This window comes from Haemaphysalis longicornis, unplaced genomic scaffold (genome assembly GCF_048455015.1).
Source record: "Haemaphysalis longicornis isolate Haplotype H1 unplaced genomic scaffold, Haemaphysalis longicornis Haplotype H1 scaffold_7, whole genome shotgun sequence".
Lineage (NCBI taxonomy): Eukaryota > Metazoa > Arthropoda > Arachnida > Ixodida > Ixodidae > Haemaphysalis > Haemaphysalis longicornis.
Window position 1 is genome coordinate 57,630,459 of NW_027526422.1, and position 18,604 is coordinate 57,649,062.

Genomic DNA, 18,604 nt, shown 5'->3' on the forward strand with positions numbered 1-18,604 from the left:
TTTCTCCAGCCTTGCGCCACCGTTGCAAGCTGCGTCAATTCTTTTTGCGTTTTAGAATCCAAAAAAGACTAGTACCTTTGAAATGGCGTAGTAAGAGGTGCGTATACGCTTGCGCCTTCTGTGATAACACTCGAACAGGCTACAAAGCCGGCTTCACTGGTAAAATAATTATCTGCGGAGGTGCACCCCTTACAGGGGGCGCAGTTCGTTTTCTCTGGCTTTTTTTGCTAACGCCACCGAACCTAGTTCAAGGTTAAACAGCTTCACTTGTAATAAATTATGCCAATTTATGTTGTGTGAAACATCGTGAGGTACAAAACATACTCCGCTTGTAGAAAATGTTCTGTCCACCCGTGTAAACGGGTATGAAATACATCCAAGTTAATGGTCTCTTACACCCTTTTTCTTAATTTCCAACACCCTAATTTGTAGCTTTACACCCTTTTGGGAAAAGGGTGTTAAAATATTGAACACCCTTCTTGAAGGGTGTTGAGATGGCGGGAATATTTGTCTGGTATTTAATAAAATTTCACAACTGATTGAACATAATAACTACCTCTCGATTAAAATTTTTTCCTAATCCGCATGCTGATTTGCATATGCTTACATTAAAATGCATACTTCTGAAATTAGCGCAATAATATTTTATTTTTGCGACAAGTCCACCGGCTCTATTGGAGGACTTTCCTGTGCTTGCTATAAAAGCATGAAGAGCAGATTAATTTCTAAGTAAGCATGTACTCGCTGTCGGCATGCATTCAGTTGGTTTTCTTGCTCAATTCATTTGATGGTGAAGTGTGACTAGTGCATGTAGAATGTGTCTGTATGTGATGCCGCGCTCTCGGCCCATCCACCCCGTCACGCGTAGCTCCGCTGCCCACACCCTTATTTTAGGGTGTTGAGCAACCTGACACCCTTTTTTTAGGTTGTTCACACGAACACATTTTTTTCATCTTTAGAGAGAGAGAGAACAATTTTATTTAGATCGCCTGCAGATCGGTTTAGACGTCCCTCAGCTTGGAGGGCTTGTCTTCGCCGCGACGCGGCCTGAACGTCGTCCCGGCCGAACCCCGAGGTTTGCTCCTGAGTTCCGCCTCACGGGTGTGGAAGGGCCACCGCCCTCCTCACCCTCGGCATCGCTCGGTCGCTGCCTCTGTAGGGCCGCCGAGACCTGCTGGACGGCCTGGAGTTGAATGTCGTAGTCGTATGTCCACGACGCTGCTTCTAGCTGCGGCGGGATCGTCGTCATCCTGGCTGCCGTTCTCGCGTTAACACTACAGTCCCACAGGATGTGAGCCAGCGTGGCTTTCTCCTTCGCGCACAGCCTACACACGTCACTTTCGTACACCATTGGGCATATGTGTTTCACGAGCACCAGGGTTATCACGGAGTCCGTCTGAAACTGTCTGTATAGCACTGCCTCTTCCCAAGTGAGCCTCGGGTGAGGGGGCGGCATCGTCCTTCTATTGAGTCTGTACCACTTCACAACGTCGTTGTAACTGGTCATGGTGTCCTTGGTACCGTCGTCGTCGTCGCCCGCGACCACGTCGTCGGAGTCAGCCTGGCTAGTCGTCGTCGCGCGGCTGGCAAGTCCTCGCGCGACGGCGTTGGCCGTCTCGTTGTGGTTCGCGTTCCCTCCATGGCCCACCACGGTTTTACCCATGTGGGCAGGGAACCACTTGATCACCACACCACCCCTGCTGCCCTTGGCATCGGCCTTGCGCAAGATGCGCGCGGCCTTATTTGTAGCTTTTGTATTTTTTACTTTCTATGCGCATGAGTGTGGGGTAATACTAAAAGGGACAGACAACGGATTTTTGCGGAGCATAGGCTCTCTATTCCAAATAAAAGATCATCGCTTTCAACACCTTGTACCAAAGCGGAAATTCCTGATAGAGCCCTCGAACGTTCCAAGGCGGAATATTTAGCGCTACCTACCAGCCTTACGTATACTGCCAAAACGAATGCCAGCTCCCATGACAATAATCCGTGCGGTAGCATCATGTAGGAAGAAAAAAAGAAAAGGATGGCAACACTGGAGAACCGTGAAGCCTAGTCATAAAACGTAAAACCGAAGTCGACCCAGAGGTCACTGTGCCACGTGATCCCTCCTATGTGAAAGTGAGCCGGCGACAACCGAACAGACGCCAGCATAAAGCTACAATAAAGTATCGTGTCACACGCGTGCTCACATGCGGGATGGACAGGACGGTTTGGTAAAGGGAAACATGGAGGGAGTGGCGTCAACGGAAGTGAGCTTGCCAAGGCTGGTTTAATGACGTCATGCCGTCTCACCATTTTTTTCCTCCGTGGGTAACACACAGTTAACCGTTTAATAGCATGAAGAGGTACTCAAAATATTGGTCCAGCTTCGCACTAGTTGCGCGCGGACTAAGCACACAGCCCCACCGAGCCTATTCCTGGTTAGGCTAATTTTTATGCGGGGCTATGTTTCAAAGCTTCGGTCAGGTTTTCTGCGTAGTGTCGTTGTTAGCCCTCCCCCCCCCCCCTCCCCCCCAGAAAAAAGAGTTATAAACATTTAATCCTGCCAGTATGTACAATGTACTCGTGCCCATCATCACAGGCTTTGTGGTAAGGCTCCAAAAGTAGCGTATGGCGGAGCAAGACGAGCGTTTGATCAAAATTTTTGAACTCGTTCGGTGGCCACGGTTCGCCTCATGTGGTCTGGGGTGCGGGACGTTAATTAAGAAGTTGATTAACTCTATCGCTTCTCAGCCTTTTGGCTTCTTTTATCTTGGCATTATTTCTTCTCTTTGCCCGTCAAAATTGCCCCAATAGTCGCAACAACGATAGAGCGGGCCACCCCGTGATTCGTTTCCAAATCCGTGCTAGCACCAGTTGTTTCACTCCTCCGACAGGTGGCGACACGAGTCCAGCCCTAGCGCTGTAAAGCAAAGCTACGGCAAAGCAACGGTGCCGGCCTGCAATGACGTCATCGCTCGGGGATGATTTTCCTGCGCACGTTCGGCGGCCCAACCTCCAGCTTAAACAGCATCGCTGTTAAAACTTGTCCCCAACCAAAACAATAATAAAATGCAGGCTCATCTGCTCCTTCATGCTGTTGTGAATCACGCATTGAAACCGACGGAGTCATTTGTATACGCACGCGTAGCCTCCGCGATCAGTTGCCGGCGGTGCTTATCACGAAGGCCGCAGCATATATGCGGCAGTGTCACGGTTAGACACTACATGGCACCACCTTTCAAATTTCAGAAAGTTTACGGCCGAATAAAAATAATTGCCCCAGTTGGTATAGAAATTTCTTGTGGTTACTCTAACTTATAAAAAGCTGGCTTTCAGTTGAGATAGACCACATGGACTCCACAAAAATCAGTTGTCGGTCGTACCTTTAAAGCAGCGATTTCACTGTTGTGTCAGATGCTCCAAAATTGTACCCTACGGTAATTGTTGAGCCATTCTGAGAAATCCTCAACATGTCACCAAACTGCTCAAGATTTGCGGTTGTGCCTTTAGAAGGTGTCATTTCGCACCACCATTTCAATTTAGAATAGAACCTGGAGGCAATTACGAGGGAGGAGCCACCACAGAACATATAGCAGCACCATGGTCAGTCAGTGGTCAGTGAGATAGCGGAGCTAGTACTTAGTGAACCACTAGATAGCTTGTTTAGTGTCTTTAGTGGCATGCACACACCTTCAATGGGTACGTATGTATGTATGTATGTATGTATGTATGTATGTATGTATGTATGTATGTATGTATGTATGTATGTATGTATGTATGTATGTATGTATAGACTGTGCATTGGAATGAGAAGATCCACCGACAGGCGTAAATTGTCTCGCCTAGGGGCGGACACCGGAACGCCTGCTGGTGTAGGGGAGGTGGGATACGGAGGAAAGAGTAAATAGCAATAGGAGGATAGGGGAGAAGGTTGACATTATCATATATGTATATGATTATGTATAAATATATATATATATATATATATATATATCGCACCAGACCGGTATCGCACCAGACCGGTATATATCGCACCAGACCGGTATTCTGGAGGTCGTGGGTTCGGATCCCACCTGGCGGGCATTTTTTCTTCACTTTCTTTCTTTCTTTCCAAATTCTTAATCTGTTTCAATGATCTACCACTTCCTCCCCTTTGCTTTCCGAGGTTTTCTCGACTGCCAACCCTTATTTCTGTGTTATTTTCAACGAGCCCCTCATTTCCTATTCTGATTCGCTACATGCATAGCGAGGGCCTCTGTTCTGGCAGTCTTGTTGCCAAAGGGAGCTTAAGAGGGTTCAAAGCTGGTCGACCACTCTGGACATGTCGTAGACACTCGAGTCACGATCCGGGGGTAAAAAGAAGGTCCCCTTCACCCCGATTAGTCCGAATGGCGCTGGCTACCACCCCCAAGCACAGGAAACAAACATACCTAACATAAATACCCCAGAAAGTGAATGGGAAAATCGCCCCGCCGGTAGCGTAGTGGTTATCGCACCAGACCGGTATTCTGGAGGTCGTGGGTTCGGATCCCACCTGGCGGGCATTTTTTCTTCACTTTCTTTCTTTCTTTCCAAATTCTTAATCTGTTTCAATGATCTACCACTTCCTCCCCTTTGCTTTCCGAGGTTTTCTCGACTGCCAACCCTTATTTCTGTGTTATATATATATATATATATATATATATATATATATATATATCGCACCAGACCGGTATTCTGGAGGTCGTGGGTTCGGATCCCACCTGGCGGGCATTTTTTCTTCACTTTCTTTCTTTCTTTCCAAATTCTTAATCTGTTTCAATGATCTACCACATCCTCCCCTTTGCTTTCCGAGGTTTTCTCGACTGCCCACCCTTATTTCTGTGTTATTTTCAACGAGCCCCTCATTTCCTATTCTGATTCGCTACATGCATAGCGAGGGCCTCTGTTCTGGCAGTCTTGTTGCCAAAGGGAGCTTAAGAGGGTTCAAAGCTGGTCGACCACTCTGGACATGTCGTAGACACTCGAGTCACGACCCGGGAGTTAAAAAGAAGGTCCCCTTCACCCCGATTAGTCCGAATGGCGCTGGCTACCACCCCCAAGCATAGGAAACAAACATACCTAACATAAATACCCCAGAAAGTGAATGGGAAAATCGCCCCGCCGGTAGCGTAGTGGTTATCGCACCAGACCGGTATTCTGGAGGTCGTGGGTTCGGATCCCACCTGGCGGGCATTTTTTCTTCACTTTCTTTCTTTCTTTCCAAATTCTTAATCTGTTTCAATGATCTACCACATCCTCCCCTTTGCTTTCCGAGGTTTTCTCGACTGCCCACCCTTATTTCTGTGTTATTTTCAACGAGCCCCTCATTTCCTATTCTGATTCGCTACATGCATAGCGAGGGCCTCTGTTCTGGCAGTCTTGTTGCCAAAGGGAGCTTAAGAGGGTTCAAAGCTGGTCGACCACTCTGGACATGTCGTAGACACTCGAGTCACGACCCGGGAGTTAAAAAGAAGGTCCCCTTCACCCCGATTAGTCCGAATGGCGCTGGCTACCACCCCCAAGCATAGGAAACAAACATACCTAACATAAATACCCCAGAAAGTGAATGGGAAAATCGCCCCGCCGGTAGCGTAGTGGTTATCGCACCAGACCGGTATTCTGGAGGTCGTGGGTTCGGATCCCACCTGGCGGGCATTTTTTCTTCACTTTCTTTCTTTCTTTCCAAATTCTTAATCTGTTTCAATGATCTACCACATCCTCCCCTTTGCTTTCCGAGGTTTTCTCGACTGCCCACCCTTATTTCTGTGTTATTTTCAACGAGCCCCTCATTTCCTATATATATATATATATATATATATATGACAGAAAATAAGAATTGGCAGTCAAAAAGACCTCGGAAAGCAAAGGGGAGGATGTAGTAGCTCAAGATAAAGAATTTGGAAAATAAGAAGGTGGAGAAAAAATGCCCGCCAGGTGGGATCCGAACCCACGACCTCCAGAATACCGGTCTGGTGCGATAACCACTACGCTACCGGTGGGGCTACTTTAGCCTCCACTTTCTGGGGTATTTATGTTCAGGTGTTTTTGTTTCCTGCGCTTGGGGGTGGAAGCCAGCGCCACTCGGACTACTCGGGGTGAAGGGGACCTTCTTTTTAACCCCCGGGCCATGACTCGAGCGTCTACGACATGTCGAGAGTGGTCGACCAGCGTTGAACCCTCTTAAGCTCCCTATGGCACCGAGACTGCCAGAACAGAGGCCCTCGCTATGAATGTAGCGAATCAGAATAGGAAATGAGGGGCTCGTTGAAAATAAGACAGAAAATAAGAATTGGCAGTCAAGAAGACCTCGGAAAGCAATGGGGAGGGTGTAGTAGCTCAAGATAAAAAATTTGGAAAATAAGAAAGTGGAGAAAAAAATGTAAATTACACTGTGGCCTGGTTGCTGGATCGAGCGAGTGAGGCTGCAATACAGCGAAGTCCTGACGAAGGAGTTGTAGGGTGACATTCCGATTCACTCCCTACTGCTAAATTCCGCATACAGCCTGAAGAGGTCATACCTTTTGTTTGCTGGCTCGTTAGTTCTGTCTTTGGTATGGAAGGCGCCAGTTTTTTTACTTTGTCTCCCGAATTGTTTTCACTTCTTTGAAGACCTTCTATTTATCAAGTGCATTTGTGGCTTCCAAGAAAAATAATTCGTTTTCTCGTTTAAATGCGTGTGTGGATGGAGAGACACTCAACGTATCGGGGAGTTGCGAGAGGGGGGTCACCACTGATGAACACATGGAGGGGCACAATTTTGATGCGCCTTTCATATACATATTTGTCATCAATTAAAAATGCAGCATCTCAATGGTGTGGATTAAACGATGCCACACATTTTGTATTGGCGTACCGCTGCTTCAGGGCACCATTCATTGCAACCCCTTCCGCCCCTTATTTTTCTTCTTGTAATCCTAACCACCGTCTGTTGTTTGTCGGCAGGTACCATGGCCCAGGGACTGAGCCTGCCAGTTAGCGATGGCAGCCCAAGGGGGAAAGAGGCCTTGTTGCTGTCCCCCACTTGCGTCTTCGACATGGGCTTCATGGAGACCCCCAGCCCCACCCAGGTCTTGAGCAGAAACACCCTGCCACCAGAGAAGGTGGCCCTGTCTCCAAGGGAGGTGGCCGACTTCCGGGTCGACGAGAACGGCTCACCCGAGGCAAGGACTCGACCCAGGCAGTCAGCTCTTAAGGCACCACCAACGGAGGGTGTGGTAAGTGGCTGCAGATTGAGCACTTGCACGAAAAGGACAAAACCTCGGAATTGCGTAAACTGTACTCGGGAATCGCATAGGTGTCCGTGGGACAAATGCAACTGGTAAGTCGCTCGACTGTTTTAAAAACGATAGTCCTTCTTAAGCTACCTATACCCGAAAACGTAAGTCTGTATGTCTGTCTGTGCGTCTGTCTGACTCTGTCCCTCAATACAGCCTGACGGCAAAAAAGTTGAAAGAACACTTGAATAAGAGGTTTATACAGGGTGTATCAGCTATCATGGACAAAGATTTTAAAAAAGAGCAATGGCGTTACTCGAAGAAAAACCCAGTGCATAATGTTTCCAGTGCAATGAAGTAGCGGAGAGAATTTTTTTGGTAATGAGACTTGAATTGAATTGACTTGGTAATGAGAACTCAAGAAGTACTCTCCTAATGATTAAATTATCAATGAGGCACTTGTACGTACCCACGAGAGGCATCTAACTACGGTATTTTTAGCGACGAACTCATTGCGTACTCATTAATTCTGACTTAAAAGGTGCGCGCGTGTGTGATGGGGTGGGGGCAGCTTTGGAATGAAAGATGAGACTTTACAACCCCGTCTCCCCTTTTGGCCCCGCAGCAAAACGAGGCGGCTTGTCTGACCTTCTTTGGCCTCTCCCGTTCTGGACAAATGGCTGGAGACGCCGATGTGGCCATCCCACCTGGCGAACGCGTCAACCGACAGCAGGACGAGGGAGGAGGTGGGGATGGTCCTCAAGACGTATATTACGGCACGCAGCTGCCACGATGCTCAGCTGCCCTCGACGTAGTGGGCCCTCGTCCAAAGAGGAATGCTGCCTTCCAGCCAAAGCGGCACCTCTGCCGCGACGAGAAGCCGCCACACGCCAGGAAGTTGCGGGGGAGGAAGAAGACCGCAGACTCCAAGGCACCTGCTCCTCCTCAGCCTGCCCAACCGTCTTCCCCTCCCCCTCGCACACGGCGCCGTGGTCGCTTGCCCCTGGCGGAACCCGTGGCCACCGGTACCTCTTCGTGTGAGCGCATGTTATTCTTCACCGGTTCTTGCACTTGTCTCTGCACATGCTGCATAGACCATATTGTTAGTCAAGCTGCGATATATCAAAATATAGTTGGCAAATCATTCAAAGCGCAAGTCTGATGGCTGGTGCCACTTTGCCCGCACTAACGTCCCTCGGAACAGCTTTTCCGCTTTTCCTTTCCTGCGTAACATGATCGCCAAAAAATCCCCTACTGTTCGCGCTTGAAATGGACTGCAAAGTATCAGCTTTGCAGTCCTAGTTTTTCTACTTTTCATGGCTTTGGAAAGTAAGCTAGCTGAGCATCACAACGTTGGGTCCGACAGTGCTGAGGAACAGTCCTGAGTAACCTAGTAGATTGGGAATGACCTCGATTCACAGGAGTGTGTGTGAGAGAGAGAGAGAAAGAGCGAGAGATGGATGGATGGATGGATGGATGGATGGATGGATGGATGGATGGATGGATGGATGGATGGATGGATGGATGGATGGATGGATGGATGGATGGATGGATGCATGTATGGATGGATGGACGCATGGATGGATGCATGGATGCATGTATGGATGGATGCATGTGGGATGGATGGATGCATGTATGGATGCATGGATTCATGCATGAATGGATCGATGCATGGATGGGTGCATGGATGGATCGATGCATAGATGGGTGCATGGATGGATGGATGGATGGATGGATGGATGGATGGATGGATGGATGGATGGATGGATGGATGGATGGATGGATGGATGCATGGATGGATGCATGGATGGATGCATGGATGGATGCATGCATGGATGCATTCATGGATGGCCTTTATTGCAACCGGAAGATGCTAATCAAGTGGGGGAAGCGGGAGTAGAAGGTGGGTTATAGAGGTACCGACGCGAGGAAGAGTTGGGCGATTATAGTGCGGAGAGGGTTTGCGGCCGAACACGGCTAAGAATTCGGTTTTTTCAGGGGCTAATTCAGGACCAGGAGTGCCCAAGTAGCATTAGATTTGCTGCGGCTGGGAGTTCGGTTTGCATGTTTTCGGGGCATAAAATGTGGGCTGCTTCAGTCCATATGGTTACGTGGTCTTCCTATATTGTGAACCTTGCAGCATAGTCATGTTCGAGATTTCAGGTGTTCACACGCAAAGGAACACACCCATTTAGGCTGTCTTTATCGTGCTCTGTGCTCTCGCAATTCCGTTTAAAAGAGAAAGGAAGCCCAAATTATCACGTTTTAATAAATTAACTTTCTCGAGCTGCCCTGTAATAATCGCCCCTGACAGTGGCGAATTGCAAGGCGAGTGCTTCTCTTTGATTCCACATGCCTCTTCTCATTCCAGCGGTAGGCGAAGGCAGTCCGCCTCTGAGGCCATCGGGGCGGCCGGCGCGCAGCGCCACAAAGTGCGCTACCTACAAGGAGGCAGACCTAAGGGTGTAAGTTGGAACCACTTTGCGTTTTTGTGGGAGCTGGAGTAGGTTGAATGCAGAGGTCGGTGGTTTGAATGTAATAAAAGCACATAAAAATGTGAAGCCAAGCCAGAAAGTGTTTGTTCCAGTCTAGGGCGCCAATCGGCTAACGCACATTGTCATTTAAAGGGGGGAAGGTAGTCTGGACCTTTATTTGAGCGGAAGGTCGGAGACCGACGTGCGAAGAAGGAAAGGTGCGGTGACGGTGCTGTCGATTGGCAGAGTACTTCTCCTTGTTGCAGTGTGCTTCTGTTCATGCACAGATCAGTTATAGTAACAGTGCGTATCTCAACGTTATAGTGTGGATAAACAACGGGAGCACACTCGGTTGGAATTGCAAGGATTGGAATCGTGCTGCTGAGCCCAAGGATGTGGGTTCAATCCGAGGCGCGGGAACCAGTTTTTCTGATAGAGAGGAAAAACAAAAATGTTCATGTGCCAAGATTTTAGCACATGTTGAAGAGCCCCGGGTGGTCTAAATCTGTAGCACTCCACTACGGCGACTCTCAAAACCAGTCTTTAATAGCTTCGGCGTGTAAAATCCCCAAAGTTTATCTTTTTTTAGATTTGACTCTGCATGGGTGCGACACTGGGATGCTTGGCGATAATGACAGTGGTACACGCAGGCTGATTTGTGCGCAGAAATTCTGTGCCCTCTGTGTCCTTATCGACTTTGGAATGGCTGCCTTTTTCACAGGGAACAAAGGAAGGAATGGTATGGCAGCAGAAGTGGTGGTAATGTCTTGTGAAGCGCTTTCCATGTCAAATTTAAAGAAACTAGGGTTGGGCGTGAAGTGCGACGCATATAGCTAATAGCTGGAAGTAACAAGGGAACTTTGGTGCATTTTAGTCCTTCCTGTGTCGTAGTAGCTTTCATTGTATCCTATTTGAGATCGTACCACTGCAATATACGTATTCTCGTTCTCTTTTCAGAAACCTGCGGTGACCGTAGACCTGGGCGCCTTCTGAAGCAAACCTACCTTTTAATTTATAATTTATCAAATGGTGGAGCAGTTTGCATTGCGTAATAGCATTGTTACTTTCTACGTATGGTATAATTATCGCATTTAACTGCATATATATTTAAATCTTCATATTTTAATTAACACAGCGGTGTTGCTGCTTCCACTGCACCAGCATTGCCTCCCTCTTCCCCCTCTCCACAACCTTCTTTATCCCAACTGACTGTGCGGTGCGCCCTTCGTAACAGTTCATTTACCTTTTTACGAAAGGTCAAGCCTATATTGATCTTCTAACGCCGACTTTGCTAGGAGGTAAATAAAAAGAACGTAATGAATCCGTGTTGTCAGCTCTTTGCCTCCTCTGCAAACACAGCAGCACCATGTTGTAGCCGGTCATACACGCAGAAGTAATTGAATTTTAAAGACGATAGTCTTTTTTAGGCTACTTAACTCAGAAATCTTGGTCTGTGTCTGTCTGTCTGTCTATCTGTGACTCGATTCAGCCATCCAGCCAAAGTAAAGCAGCAGCTGCGCAAACAGCCAGATCTAAACGTCTAAGTCTGGTGGCAATGTTCGGAACTTGTCAACATTATTGAAAAAGAACAAGAAATTACGCAAATATAACGCATAAAATCACTACATAAATGATAAATAAAAATTCATGGATGCTTGGTTTTTGCAAAAAGAAATACTACATCTATTGAAGCAAAAAAAATCACCTATGTCGCCTTATGTTGCCCCCTCGCCACTATAGCTCTGGCGGCATTTTAAGAAATCAAGAGGTGACTGTTACGAGAGGTTCCACTATAGGTTTCACGTTCTGCTTGGAACGCTCGTGGAGTGTAGAAACGTGGTTCTGTAAACGTTGGAGTAGGGGGCCCGATTCACGCGCGTCTCCGCCGTACGGCAGCGCTGGCATCGAGGACCTCGGCGGAAACCAGTGTGACGAGGTAAATTTAAATTGACTGGAGCAAAGCTCCAGCGTGTTTACCTTGGGAGGAGCTCGGCAGAAAAAGAACACCATGATAGGTGAGCGGGAACGTAATAGGAGACATTTACTTTGCAAATGTCGACGAATGACTATCGCCTTTTCTCGACATTTGCAACCAAAGGAGCAGATACCAGGCCAATTTTTTTTCCGCCAGTTTGAGGTTGGAAACAGATCATGTTACTTCCTGCACTCAATCAAGCTTTGTGAAGGGATTGAGCCACGCCCATTCTAGAAATAATGGCAGTATTGTGCACCACGGAGAAAATTATGCGGCGTCAGGTCGCCACAATTTTGTAGCAGCTCCTACATAGGGAACCCCGTTCTCCCACATGTGGAAACTTATGATTGCCTTGAACGTTAAACGAAGGCCTTTCTTCGTGTCATATATATGCCGCATGGCAAAACGTGTTCTCTCATTTTTGGTTTCTGTGGTTTCTGTCTATTACTATGGCTGGAAGCTTTGGCTGATATCGCCCTTGTTAGGCCCATAAACTCAATGTTGCATATGGGAATCGGATGACATCATTAGTGCTTAAAGTGTAACGTTAACCTCAGACCGTCGGATACCTGTGTTCACACTATAGCGATTTGCCGGTGTTTTGGGCAAAGCAGCATGACGACGCTACCTGCATAAAGCTTGCACATACCCGCTCTCGCATTGCCAGGGAAGGACATTTAGGGGCAAGAGCTTTGCTGCTCGCTGAACTGCTATTTCGTAACTAGCATGCTAAAATTGCTCATGTAGGCCTCGGCCCACGTCCTGATCCGGCATTAGTTTCCGCCCAAAGACGGGCTTGACTTGAGAAAACAACATGCAGCTACGCGCTCCGATAGCCTTCTCTCCGTAGCAAGACTCACGTGGAAACAGGCCCACCTGCGTGTTCCTATTGATCACGATGAGAACATCATGACCGTCAGAACACCGCACGAGCAAGTAGCACGGGTGCTCAGTACAATATCTTAGCTCAAAATTCAAGACAAATCATACGGCGTAAGCCTCTACAGACTCTACCCTCATGACTCCTGCAAGGGGGTCATACACGAGGTACCAAATCACTGCACCCCGGAAGACATCCTAGGAGACCTCTGGCTACTAGGATATGAATCCGTGGCGTGCAGAAGACTCGGAAAGACCAACTCCGTCATCGTTACAATACTTGGCTCCAAAGTACCATTCTATGGTTACTACAAGGGGGTCGAACTGCGCTGCTACATCTACAGGAAGACGGTCCTGTACTGCTTCACGTGCCACAAACTCGGACACCGCGTGGACGTGTGCCCAACCCCTACTGTGGGGGCTTGCGACAAATGTGGAGTGCACAATCTTGAGCAAGGACACTTGTGCAACCCCACCTGTGCTCTCTGCCAAGGCAGTCATCTAACAGCTGACAAAGGGTGCAAACAACGATTCAAGGATCCCTATACACTTAGGAAGAAGAAATGGGAGAGCGAACACACCCCACGACAGGAAGACATCACCGAATCGGAGCCGTTCGAAATCCAAGGCACCTGTTGATCGGGCCAACAACTTGGAAAACAATGCGGGAAACAACACCGATTACGTGAGCTGGGCCAATCTTCTCCCCCCCACTGCTCGCCCCCCTGAAACACCCTGTAGTGATTGTGCAAAGCTACAACAGAAAATTAGAGCATTACGCGCTGAGCTACACACTTTTAATGCTTAATAACATAACAAAAACATTTCGCCACGGCTACACCAAACACTCCGCCCAGCGACAAAAAACGCAAGATAGAATCTGCCCCGAAATCAGACGCTTCCTCCTCCACTTCGAGCGCACCAGACATGGCACAATCCGGGACTATAGCTGAGCTGCTACAAGCATTCGACCAAGTTGCCAAACGAATGAGTGAAGAATATCACACCCTGTCGGCACAAATAAGTGAGCTATCTACTCAGCATAAACAAATCGTTAAGCAGATACACGCTCGTTTTGATAAGCTCAAAGCCCAACAGCCATCAATCCTTCGTCATCTGGCCAGAAAAGAAAAACCATAACACCCAGGATCCACCGACGCAACCCAGATAGAACTGCCCACCATCAACAATGACTAGCCACAGGACACGCAACCCCCACACCCTCCGCATCTGACAGTGGAATTGTAGAGGATACAAGCAAACGCAAGGACTTCTGCATCAATACATTGGCTCAATTGATCACCCCCTAGATATTATTGCCCTACAGGAAACTAACGCTACTGCAAAGCTTCCTGGCTACATTACGCACACCACGAAAGAAGGTCGAGATGTCTGTACCCTCGCCAGAAAGGACATTATAGCCGTCCAACATATTCTCACTGCAAGCGAGCACGATCACACGTTTATGGAACTAATCACCAGGAAAACCCGGAAAAGAGCGCAGCACTTTCATTCTCAATGTTTACTGTCGCCTGAAGAATAAAAGATCCGGTCTCGCATCTCTCTTCCACTAGGTGATTATGAAAGCGGGCACATGGGAGCGCGACCCGTGCAGCCTAGAGCTGCCATTTGAAAACTGTCGCGCCCAGTCTAACATGACGGCAAAGCGACGATTAAACATATCAGACAAGGTGGCAGAGGCAGCGCGAACGCACCCTTTTACATTGGCAAAGACGTCCCCGTACCAAGCTGAGTCGCCTCCGTCATGTAATGGTAGCTTGGTGTACGAGCGGCGAGCGCAAGCCTTGGTGTTGATGACAAAGGGCCGAAGGCCAAACTTAACTGTTTTATTACATGGCGAGAGGTGAACAGCGACGATACAGCAACAGCACCCTTTCGGGCCAACTTAGAGTAGCACCTAAACAGAGCAACAGCAGGACCAGATGCTGTCGACCTGATGGAAATGCGTATTTAGAACCCGAAGCGCCAGCTTTGAAAGTTGAAACATATTTGCCCATGGCTCAAACACAGTCCGGACGCACAAGAACACTTTCTTTCGGTGTCGTGATAGCGGCTGTAGCAGCGCACGTTTAGTCTGAGAGGTGGAGAGGACATCTTGTTGAGTAGTGTCCGCTGGCAGTTTCAAGTCTCTACAGACATAACAGTTTGTTTTCTATTTCGCAACTGCCCTGGGCGTCCGTCACCGCAGAAAGTGTCTGCGTGGCGGTAACGCATGCCTGCGAACATGCCTGTCGTATCATGTTAGGGAAAGGCGGGCTCTGCCTTCAAGCACACGAGGCTTCCCCGCACTACACCAAGCAGCACGCGCGCAGAGGTTAGCTGCGCACTGAATCGTAACAGCCCACAGAACACCGCTCCGTGGTTCCCGACGCTGCTCCTGCACGGCGCAGCGAAGCAATTTGGCCACCGCTCTTTTGCTTCGTTTACTTCTGCGCGGACCTGTACCCTAAAAATTCCTCCCCCGTCCGTTCATTGATTGATTGATTGTAGGGTTTAACGCGCCGACGCAACGCAGGCGATGAGGCGCGCCGTAGTGGAGGGCTCCGGATTAATTTTGACCTCCTGGGGATCTTTAACGTGCGCCGAAATCTCGTTCACACGGGCGTTTTTGCTTTTCGCCTCCATCAGAAAAGCGGCCGCCGCGGCCGGGAATCGAACCCGCGACCTCGTGCTCAGCAGCGCAACGCCTTAGCCACTGAGCCACCGCGGCGAGTCCCCGTCCATTCAAGTGATTGAGCAAACTTTGTTTCCACGAGCTTCATGCGGCGATGTAATGGTGGGGAAGAGAGAGAGAGAGAGAGAGAGAGAGAGAGAGAGAGAGAGAGAGAGAGAGAGAGAGAGAGAGAGAGAGAGAGAGAGAGACTCCTTGAGTCCGGGAACCCTGGTCCGCGCTAGCGGCCCAGACTCCCTCTACCAGACTACGATGGACGGAGCAGCCCGCCAGCTAGCCCGCCCTGCTCCTAGGTTGGGTAGGGAGTTTGGGGTAAGCTGGGATTTGCCCACATTCGGGGACAGGAATTACAGGTTGCGTAGTAGAGTGCAAAGTAAAATGTAGTTAGTAACCACGAAGCTTCTGTGGGTCATCATGGCGTGAGCGCCGATGCTTTATCACCCCACACGTCGCCTGCGGTAGAACAAAATTTGCAGTTGAATTCCGTTCTTCGTGGTTCATACCCAGTTGGTGGATTGGCCAGCAATCGGGACCTTTTCAGCGGCTGACGTGCGCACTTTACGAAATTGGAAACACTACTAGTTGAAAAAGTAAAAGTAGTAGAATAGCGCCTCACATCAGGACGTGATGGCACGTGAGTGAAACAAGTGCCCCCAGCCAGGCAGAACCGGGATGCGTATTTCCAAACGCTTCGCTGCACAGAGCACTCACGTGACACGTCTGTTCGCGTGGTGGAGAACGGTAATTCAACGTGGTCATTGGCTGCACCCCAAACCTAAGTTACCTAAACCATGCCAAATTGACAATAACGACACGTAGATTTGCGTTTAAAACAAAAAATTAAACGTTAGGAATAAATAGGAAATGAAAAAAAAAAATCTGCGATAGGCCTGCTTGAACTCGAACCCAAGCCGTCAGCGCCAGTACTCGGTGCTCTACCTCGAGGCTACAGAGCCGGTACGGTGGGGTTATTGTACCAGGCGCTCAAAAGAATAGCGCACGCAGTGACATAACACATGTCACGTGGGTGCTCTGTGCAGCGAAGCGTTTGGAAACACGCAACCGCATTCTAGGGAAGGTGTGGCGCGTGCTAGTGTACATGCTGACGTAATTCATGCCCTAAGACGCAAAAACAAAAGCGAAGAAAGCGGCGCAAACACTGTGCAGCAGATAAAAAGCCGCTCGAAATATACCAGTGTCGCAAACAAAGAAAGAGGCGAAAATACGATGCAGCAGTAGCATAGTTTTTAACCATTACGTCACATAGTACGGCCTGACTACGTAAAGCCCACTTTTCTATTTCTATTTTCTATTTCTGGAGAACATAAACCGTTGTGGCTCTCATCAGTGCTTGATACCAGCTTTCTATTCGCCTCATACAAGGTCTGGTAAGGGTTCCATACAACGACGACAAAGGATGAATATTTATTATCGTTTTGATTGAACACCGATTTGCTTTACATACAAAAATACCATAATGCCAATAATAATGACAGCTGCGCAGCTCACTCGGCGAAATAATTCGCTGCCCGGTGCCACATGCAAGAGAACAAATCTCTGCAGTCGCAATCAACAAAACGTAAATGCATTGACCAGCAAGAAAACCCGCTGGGACGAAGGCACGAACTAAGGGAAGGTGTCGCGAAAGCAGTTCTCGCGCACAGCTTGCTTGGCCCGTTTTATTTTGTGGCCGCCTGTATCATTTGCTTACAAAAGTAAGCCTAACTTTTCTAGAGCACGCGAAGGCAAAAAAAGCAAAAGAAAGAAAGTGAGGACACCGCATGAGCCCCTAACAGCCACGCAGAGAGGAAAAGCGCCAGAAGGCGGCGCGGCACTCGCAAAGCTCACGTGGCGTGAAAGACGTTGCCGATTCGAACAGGGCTGTTTGAAACAGGCTGTGCGAGCTGAACAATCGTTATCTGTGCGAACGCGTCACCAACCGCACGTTGCTTTCGCCGTGGCCATAAGTGCGCCTAGCCACCACCGGACGCCTTTTCCCGTCGACATGCAACAGTCTTCAGTAAGTTCGTGCTTTGTTTCTGTGCGTTCTTTCTGGTCTGCACCGCCTAACTACCACTTGCCTGAAAAGTCCGCTTAATTTCAGTGAATGCCTTAATTGGTACAACTGAAAGGCAGGGTCTGACGTGTGTTTCTGCGGCCATCATGACGAAAGGCCTTCAAGCAAACGGCATATAATTAAAGTGCATCTCGTGCCGCAGTATGGATGACAATCCCCTGCGAAGGCACGTCTTGGCAAAATGCTCCGGCCACATTCGAAGTTAGATGTGGGTGCATGATACGGGCAACTTGAGAGCAACTTTTTCTATGGATGTCACACCCCCCTTGCAACCTTCACAGCCTTTGCGGGGAAGTTTCAGCGGTTTCAGAGCTCAGTATACGGGAGGACACTCGAAGCGGCGAAAGGTCAGGATTGAGCTTCCAGCCGACATACCGCTCACTGCCTCCAGCGGTACGCTGCTGCACCCAGACGCCAGAAGAGGCATAGCATGGCGAGGATGGAAGAGTGTGATACGACCGCGCTGTATTCCCTGTGGGTGCGAGTGGCGCCGACGCCCACCACTGCTCCCACTTTTTTTTTTTTCGGGGTTCCGCAGCAGCATGCGACGCTCTTGCAAAATTACGGGTCAGCAGCACAAGATGTTACTTATTTCTGTGCCTTGCCTTCGTCCGTCGTGAGACGTCGAATTTGAGCCCCGCAACAATAGCTGCTGTGCATACTCGTGAAAGTCGGTTTCGAATCCTGAACCTCTCAATCTGCCGTGGAATTAGGCTTGCAAAGCTGTTGGGGGAGCAATAATCAACAATCCTTGTAAGGATTGCCGATTATTGTGAATGAGTTAATGCCTAAACACCAAATACTTGTGCAATGCCGTGTTGTAAACCATATCTATGGAATGGGCAGAAATTCATTCACAAAAATATTTTATACTTGGTATCTTATACGCCGTTGTGGAAACAATAAGCCTTTGCACCTCTGCGCAAATATTTCTTGCGAACATGCTGCCATAATACCAGTGTTAGTGCACTCGAAGGCTGGAGCCAGCTTCCTTGTAGTTAGTGTGCACCTTTTCTTCCCAGTTCTAAATCTCTGCGCGAAATGTTCTTTCTGCATTCTTTCAGGTCGCATATAAGTTAAAATGGGGCTATAAGACCAAGATCACCTCCTTGAGGACAGCAAAGGAGATGTGCGGTGAGCCCACCCTTTCCTTCGTTCCCTCTGCTTTCTGGACTGTGTAGGGAGACCTGAGCGCAGTAGTGCAGCAACGTAAGAGATTATAGGAATTACACATAAGTAATGCAGCCAAAAATTACAGTTCGGCAAATTTGCTCCAGCGTTCTTTTG

At 48.6% G+C, this 18,604-nt stretch overlaps 2 protein-coding genes and 1 long non-coding RNA gene across 4 annotated transcripts in view; all 3 read left to right on the top strand.

Moving 5' to 3' along the window:
- LOC144144734 (uncharacterized) overlaps nucleotides 1-9,365 on the top strand; it is a 22,167-nt gene extending 12,802 nt beyond the window's left edge. Inside the window, exons 2-4 of the mRNA XM_077676256.1 lie at nucleotides 6,949-7,220; nucleotides 7,846-8,257; nucleotides 9,361-9,365. Coding sequence (XP_077532382.1) covers nucleotides 6,954-7,220; nucleotides 7,846-8,257; nucleotides 9,361-9,365 — 684 coding nt within the window. The 5' untranslated portion in view covers nucleotides 6,949-6,953. The remainder of the gene's footprint in view (nucleotides 1-6,948; nucleotides 7,221-7,845; nucleotides 8,258-9,360) is intronic.
- LOC144145730 (uncharacterized) overlaps nucleotides 1-18,604 on the top strand; it is a 206,048-nt gene that overhangs the window by 1,004 nt on the left and 186,440 nt on the right. The window lies entirely within an intron of this gene.
- Nucleotides 17,071-18,604, top strand: part of LOC144144337 (uncharacterized) — a 46,249-nt gene continuing 44,715 nt past the window's right edge. For both annotated transcript variants that reach the window (XM_077675735.1, XM_077675736.1), the window contains exons 1-2: nucleotides 17,071-17,260; nucleotides 18,382-18,451. In XM_077675735.1, the coding sequence (XP_077531861.1) occupies nucleotides 17,246-17,260; nucleotides 18,382-18,451 (85 nt within the window). In that variant the 5' untranslated portion in view covers nucleotides 17,071-17,245. The remainder of the gene's footprint in view (nucleotides 17,261-18,381; nucleotides 18,452-18,604) is intronic.